At 32.5% G+C, this 8,249-nt stretch overlaps 1 protein-coding gene across 1 annotated transcript; it reads left to right on the plus strand.

Annotated features, from left to right (window-relative positions):
- The first annotated feature begins 576 nt into the window (after positions 1-576).
- On the plus strand, positions 577-7,963 carry LOC118193737 (alpha-crystallin A chain-like). The gene is made up of 2 exons (XM_085822467.1): positions 577-824; positions 7,544-7,963. Exons 1-2 carry the CDS (start codon positions 612-614, stop codon positions 7,901-7,903), a joined length of 573 nt encoding a protein of 190 aa, XP_085678593.1. The 5' UTR covers positions 577-611; the 3' UTR covers positions 7,904-7,963.
- Positions 7,964-8,249: the final 286 nt, after the last annotated feature.

Consider the following 8,249-nt stretch of genomic DNA (forward strand, 5'->3'; position numbering starts at 1 on the left):
TTAGATTTTTCTTATTTAATTTTTTCGATGATTCATTTAAATGTTCTTTATCTATAAAAGTTATAAAATCTGTGTTAATATATGAGCAGGAAATTTGCGATAATAGTTTTTATTATGTTTAAAGTATTGAGTCCAAAGTTACGCCTTTTATTACCTGACCCTGTTCCAGACTGAGATACTTTAAAGAAAAAAAAATAGCCATCCTCCTTTTAACATATCATTCTTCTTATAGTGAATTGGTACGGTTATTTAAAAGAATACGGAATTTATTTACTTAATTCTTATTTATTCTTTATTTAATACATTTTTATTTATAAGCATTTAGGCTTATCAGTAGAAGGAAGTCAAAAGCTAATTGCATGACTCAAGTTAAACAGACAAAGTAACCAACAAGCAGAGAAATCAAGTTAATAAAACAACTTAATAATAACTTGTAGAAAAGAGAAGAACATGCATTTTTAAAGCATATAATGAAAGGATCTTGTTTGTCACCTATGGCAAAACATGGCCGACTTACCCTCAGCTTGTTATTTGAAACAGGTATACATGTCTATATAAGAAAGCGTACCCACGTCTTCATCCTCTTTGCAAAACAGTCTTTTGAAAGGAAAATGTCTTATACTCGATCATCCATCGTGAGCAGAAACTGGTGGGATGATTTTGAAATCCCATCTCGTCTGCGAGACCAACATTTCGGATTGGGGCTTAGTGATTTAGACCTCGACGCTTCACCATCCTTTTACAGGGGCTATTTTCTAAGACCTAGGAGACAGCTAAGCAGTGGCGGCACTTCGGAGGTAAAAGCAGATCCTGAAAAATTCCAGGTAAAAATTTTTTATCTATGTCTTAAAAAATATTATTTGGTACTTGCGCAAAAGAAGTGAGCAGAACTTACACTGTTAGCCAAATATTCAAGGAAAAGAAATTCCGCATAACAAAAAGTGCATTTTTTTTCAGTTCATTATTTCTCTTAGACGATTTACTCTGTTTGTTTGCTTGTTGGTTTCTTTGTTGTTAGTTAATCAGTATTTTTGCTTCAAGTTTTGAATTTAATTTTTAATCACCTTTTACTGACCTGATTCTCTTTTAATTGTTTACACTGTACTTGCGATGTAAATACAATGTTCCACAGGAATATTTTCAAAATTCTATTCTAAGTATCTCTCTTTTTATTTAATGCTGAAGTTTATTACATTCTTTGTAAACGGTCAAACTAACCTTCTTAGGTTTTTATCTTTACATCGCTAGATAGATCGAAAAATAGCATTCTAAATGTAGGCATTTTTCAGAATTTCTGTTGCAGTATATCGAATATTAATGGTTTTTCATAAATCATTCAATTTTCTTAGCTAATCTGTTATTCTTATCAACAGTGATAGAATTTTAAATCATAAGATTTAATTCTTCACTTGTTATTAACTCCACAAATTTAAGTTATGATGAGGTCTAATTTCTAAATCAAATAGATGCTTAAATGAACTGAAGTAATTTTACTACAGTTAGAAAGAAAAAATATTCTAAAAATAAAGTCGTGATTTTAAAAATAAAGTCTGTCTCTGTTATGAATAAATGAAATGTTATTGAACAGAAATGATATACAAGTATACAGGAGCGATTAAATCGAATTCGCTGAAAATTCTTTAAGACAATTTAAAGCCCACTATTATTATCAACCTTAAGATTATGTTTTAGTCACATATATATTAAAGCAAAAAATTGTTCTTAACGCATTTGATTGAAATCGCGTGAATGCAATTTTTTCTCTTTCTTCAATTAAACAGTTAAGCAAAAATGCATCTCGGAAGCCTATAATTAAAGAAATTGAAAATTTATATCGAATGCCGAAAGATAAATTTTGTAGCTGAATTTGCATTAAATTAACTAATTAAGGCAAAGCTTGAAAGGAACTTTTTCGTTTCTTACCGCGTGCCATTTTAATATACATAGTCATTAGGTTATTTTGAAGGAGGAGATGTGACACATGTGCAGTTCTCTATCCGGTTCTCCAAAATGGAACTCTCCAGTACGCACCGAATGTGCTATCGCTACACTACGAAGGCATGCTGGAGAGGAGGGAGAAAATACCTTTTATACTCCTCCTTTTAAAAAGGGTGACTGAGGATTACGGGACCTAGTCTCCAAATCCTGGTAGTGAAGAATTATAGTCCACCATCTTTTAATTCGAGCACCACTGTAGAGTCAATAGGTGCAGAATGGCATTTTTGATGCTGGGGAAGTGAAAAATGTGCAGTGTCCTCACCCGGACTCGAACCTGGACCTCTCGAATACGCGCCGAGTCTGCAACCATTACACCACAAAGGCATGATGGAAGGAGGGAGAAAATACCTTACAGTGTAACCGGAAACCCATCCGGCTAGCAATGGAAGTTTCCGAGTTCAAATTCCGGAGAGAGCATTGCTGAGTTCTCCTTTTTCATGCTCCGATAAATGCTTAAGGATTCTGTATTTTGTCCACTACATTTTAATTAAAGCTTCATTCTGACCGAGTTGAGGTCTAATTAAAATGTGGCAGGCGATAATTCGTTACCACTTGAATTTAGTGACTATATCCCCTCCTCTCAGTCTCTCTTCAAGTGGAGAAGAATATAAAAAATTTTCTTCTACCTTACCGCGTGTGTTAGCAGTCTAATTGGAAGCACATCTGCCTAGCAATCGGGAGATCCGAAGTTTAAATCCAGGCGAAGGCATTGCTGATTTTTCGTGTTTTCCGGGTACGAAGAGTTCTGTTAGACTCTAGAAGCATGTCTAAAGAAAGATATACTTGAATGTTTATAAGAAAGATATACTTGGTGAAGAATGTTTTATAAGAAACTAACTCGAATTCAAGTTACACAACGGCAACACCATTTCTTCAAGGGAAAGGAATGCACTTTAAGCATTTTTTTACTTATGACAGATTTAAAAAAAAGAAAAAAGTCGAAGATTATTATTTAAATAATATATAAAGTCCATTATTAATAAATCCCCAGAGTAATGAAGCAATTTGATAGTTTACTAGTATTGCACACTTTATTTGATGCCTAATATTTCATTTATAGCTATGAATTATTAATATTAGTTGTAACTAATAAGAATAGATTTTGTAAAAAAATATATTCATAGAATTGGGGAAGTGTATATGTGATTTTAACTACATCAGAAAACATATATTACAGATTTTCTAATGCAGCAAAAATATCCTAGGAAACTGAATTCTGTTTCCATTGATAAAGCCAAGGAACACTACTTGCATGCATTTAAATTAAAAAGTAATTTGAGAGAACATGAAAATTTATAACTTATCTAAAGATTTAAACTTCGGTGGAGTTTTTAAAGAATCAATAATTAGAAATTTAAAACGAAAGGTTTTGCTCTTTACAATGAATACAAAGATTTGTGAAAGGAGATTCAAACGAAATATTTCACATAGCATATCACAAAATAACTATTTGCAGAATGTCTAGAAAGGATTATTTGCAATTAAGAAAATTCATAACTCAGGACTCCCCTCTCTCTTTTTTTCATTATTAAAATGGGAAATTTTGAATTAACTGAATGCTTGCTTGTAACTGAGTGAAAATGTGGTTTATTCAATATAAATAGAAAAATAGAGTCGTTCAGAAAAATTATCTAAAAACTTCAGAACTTAATGATGTTTTGCTAAATTCGAGCAAACCATTCTTTAGTCGAGATTTCTTTGTTTAAAACCTGTTGAGAATACGAAAAATAATTACTAAATTAAAAAAATCATTAAATTTAAGCTCGATAAATCGGAATTAAACTGCGCAGTAAAAGAAAACGCCATTAGGAAATTCAAAATTAAATAAAAAAATAATAATAGCAATTAAAAGAAAAGAAAATCTGAAAAATTTCAGATTTTAAATTATGTCCAAAGGAGTGTTTTTTTAACATTTTGTGTGTTATCCTTGTGTGTTTTATTTAAATATAATGTTCTTCGCATTTAAACCATACAATTTAGTAATGGAATATCGAAAAATAATTTAAAATTTAGCATATCTTTAGAATTTCCGATACACAGTCTCACGCGCTGAAGATAAAAATTTTTTTTATGTACAACGTCGGCCTTGCTCGCTTTGAAATCCTTGGTATTGTTAATCACAAATTCGTTAAAGTTTTACAAAATATGAAATCGATAATAAAACAAATTCCAAATTTCAAATTAGGATTGGAGATGTCCATAGTCGCAATAGGATTACGTCATTCAAAATTGTATGGCTGTAGGTACACTGTTTTATCACAATATGAGAAACATATACATACATTTATGCAGATTCTTCATTATTTAATTTCTTCAAATGTAATACAGGGCGATAATATTTGGTGGCAACAGTTTGAAAAGTGAAACGGATATTTTGAGTAATTCGACGCAAAATAGCAAAACGAAAACAATAGTTCCTTAGGGACAAAGCCCCTTTGGAATAATAAAATTCAGTCTTAGATTGACGATATTTTTATACAAAAAGGTCTATGTGTATTTTCGAGATGAACACCAGTAGATTTCTTTTCCTCAAGAGGTAAAAATATCTTGCGCTATTTGTCAGTAATACCCGATTTCAACAATGAAACGAAATAAATAAATAATAAAGAAGGAAGCAACTATACAAGGGTCATCTAATTTCAAAATGGCATATTTTTAAATACAATTCCATATTGCTCACTCGGCATTTTGGTAATGTGCGTAACAGTGGTAGTTCACTCTTTTCACTGTTGTTATGCTGAAAGTAACAGGCTCATCTCCGTACTTGCCTTAGGTTCCTTTATCATGATATGAAACGATTTTATTTATTTCTTTTATTTTGAGGCACCTTAATGACATATAAATAACTATATTTAAAATATATTAAGTTGTTGCAAATGAGATGTTTGATTTTAAAGACAACTGAAAAAGAAGAGAATAAAAAATAAGAATACTTATTGAGTGAAAATAATTTCCAGCAGTATCAATATATTGTAGCCAAACAGCGGCAAGATCATTTATACCACGTCTGTGAAAGTCAGTGTCTCCAGAAGCGATGAATTTCCGTAATGTGGATAAATTGATCCATCATTGAGAACGGGCAGAAAATAATTCAAATGTCCGAAAAATTGTAATTTGTTCTAGAAATGTCAGTAGAAAATAGAAGACAGGGCACGATTTCTTATCCCAAATTGTTAATTTGCTGTATGATTGACACTGTCGTAAGAAGTTTGGGGTTATCTTGAAGCAGTAAGACTCCGTGTCTGTTCTACTGGTTACTTACGGTCTGCTGGTTACTTAAGGTACAATTTATAATCTGCCACAATATCATCTGCCACAATATGCATATTCATCTGCCACAATATGTACAATATCTAGTCGAATTTCGTTTCACCTTATGGAAGGAATGAACAGTGACTAACACTAGCATACAATAAATAATATCGTTGGATGCAAAGGTGCCTTTGGAGTCCTTCTTAGAGTGCCTTTAATACCCAACCATACCGCCGATCGTAGGTGTGAACATGTACGATTGTTATAGAATATTCTCGTCCCTTCCCATAGCTTCTCTAACCACTGTATCGTCTGGGCGGTTCTCTTATTAATTATTCCTCAACTGAACGCTTTACTGATATTTTTTTACTGCAGCCACTTTAGAATTTTCCACTTTGAGCTTGTAACGTTATAACAATCCTTATTGATTAGATTTCGTGTTTGATTTGATGTTTGTAGCATTCAGTGTTTAATACTCGTAACGCTGTCACATGAAATAAAAACTGCATAAACTCGTGCGCTTATTTTAATCCGCAACAATTAGAAAGCTGAAGTCAAATAATGGCGATTCCATTTGCAGTAGCTCATTAATAATGAAACTTCTACTCAAACAGCAGATATTTTATCAACAAACTTGTATTAATGAGCAGTCGCCAGGTAAGGAATTCGCAATGCTTTTATTATACTGTTTAAATTGTATTATTGCAAGTAGTAAAGTAAATTAAAGATACCACATTGTATTATTGCAAGTAGTAAAGTAAATTAAAGATACACGTTGTTGTTCAATAATTCATCGACTTCTTAAATCACTACTTTACTTTTTGCTTTCTTACATTGCAGCTTAGTCTATCATGGCAATTTACAGGTTATTTCATCACATGTACGTCTTAAATTGGACAACATATTAGTAATATGATAACTTGCAAGTATTAGATGATTATCCTGTATTTGTTACTTAGATCTTAAAATTTGCCGATGCTTGAAGTGTTTATCTCATAGTGTGTTTAGAATATTTTTAGTAACTATTCAAGTGTCATGCATTTAAGACATAACATCTTAATTCTCTGTTTCAAACTTCTTCGCTAATGTCATATTTAAATTAGGGTATTAATAGTTCTACAGTTGCTTCTAAAGTTTCTAAGAAAAGGATTCGTAATTGTTTCACTTTAAACTAGAAATGTTGGCAGAAATATATACTGAATGACGAACGAACGCTGGAAACCCTTTCTCTTGTTAAATTATTAGTTTAGTTGTGAAAGCCAAATCTAGCTTATTCAAAATTATGATCCAGATGTGATTATTCTCTTCAAATGGCGACATAATTGCAGCTATCATTTACCGCCGATCGTAGGTGTAGGAAAGTACAGTAGTATTTCGATATACGTCCGCTTTGAAATACTTCCAGTTTCATATATGCCCTGACTGGACGCGAAATATTTTTTATTTGGTATACACTGTTTGTATGGAATATGAATCGAGTTCGATGACTCACGACTGCGAGCACTACATTTGTCTACCTCTTTCGAAACACTGCTACGACTACTCATGAGCATCAGTACATCTGTTGCTACTATTCAGTAAACAGCTCATACTGCAACTCCGAATTTTCAAGATATTTTGTGTTTTTTGAATTTTTATTCGTTTCGTAAATTCATTGACGTTGAGTTTTAAGAAAGTTAATGAGAAGAATTGAGCAACGAAGAAAATTGTTAGGATCTCTATGGAGGGGAAGAAGAGATTGTTGAAAATTCCAGGACTTGGTCATTGCAAACCGTATGTTAAGTACGGTGCCTACGACTATGGGAAGGGAAAAAAAAAAAGATGCTGTCGTTGCGAAAGGGGTGAAATCGATTACCAAACAAAAATCAGAGACGTTAGAGCACGTTGAAAATTGCTTTTGATCTGGATAGCGGAAAAAAACATTTATGTGTTGTATCAATCGCAATACTTCATTTCTGTACAGTGTAGATTTTACCCACTGAACTGGTATTTTAGAATTAAGCAGTATTTTAATAAGAATAGGTTTTTTTTAATAAGAACCGATTAATTATTATCCCTATATTTCTTATTGGTAAAGTTCGCTTGCTACGTCCAAGATCTGGAAAGGATTAATGGCGTATATCCAGGTATCCATGTATTACGGGAAACTTATTACGACTACCGCTCGTAGATGGCTGTACATAAACTTTTACGTACATATATCTAATGCATACATAAAGTGCACAAGATTCAGAGAAGTTGATGCTTTATATTGAAAGCAAAGTATTAAAGATTTTGTTCTTATTTCTTCTAGGTACGTCTCGATGTTGGTCACTTCGCACCGGAAGAAGTAACGGTAAAGACTGTTGACGATCAAGTAGTAGTTACTGCTTCCCACGAGGAAAAAGTTGACGAACACGGCTTTATTTCTCGACAGTTTACACGTCGTTACGTTCTCCCCGAAGGAGTCGAGCCCGAAAAAGTTACTTCCACACTCAGTGCTGATGGTATTCTCGTAGTTGAAGCTCCAAGAAAGCGTCCCCAACCAGCTTTAGCAAGTAATGAACGACCTGTTCCCATTCGTGTTCAAGCTACTCCAGTAGCCGCAGCAACTGCTCCAGTTACCACAAACATACCCGTCCAAAGGGAACAGAGCTCAAGCGATAAAAAATGAATCCTTTCTTTAAATCTTAAAATTTTATACATAAGTTAATAAAATTATTTTTTAATTATATTTTCGCATTTTAATTTGCTGATAACTTGTAGACAGAGTTGCATTTAATTAGAACCGAGTTTGAAGTTTATTTAGTTACACCATTACCGAAAATGGGATTTAAGAGAAAAACTGGAATTTGATTGTAAATACTGAAACATTTATTATAAATAGATTTTGTGCATGAAGCATATTAACATACGTACACAAATTGTTTAAGACTTTTTATGGATATTTGACATATATTATAAAGATATTTGACACATACATTGCAGATAATTCGAAATCATTTGTTTGTGATTTAATG

Source organism: Stegodyphus dumicola, chromosome 8 (assembly GCF_044657685.1).
Source record: "Stegodyphus dumicola isolate Sdum_Otavi_A_Nest chromosome 8, ASM4465768v1".
In the NCBI taxonomy this organism is placed as follows: Eukaryota; Metazoa; Arthropoda; class Arachnida; order Araneae; family Eresidae; genus Stegodyphus; species Stegodyphus dumicola.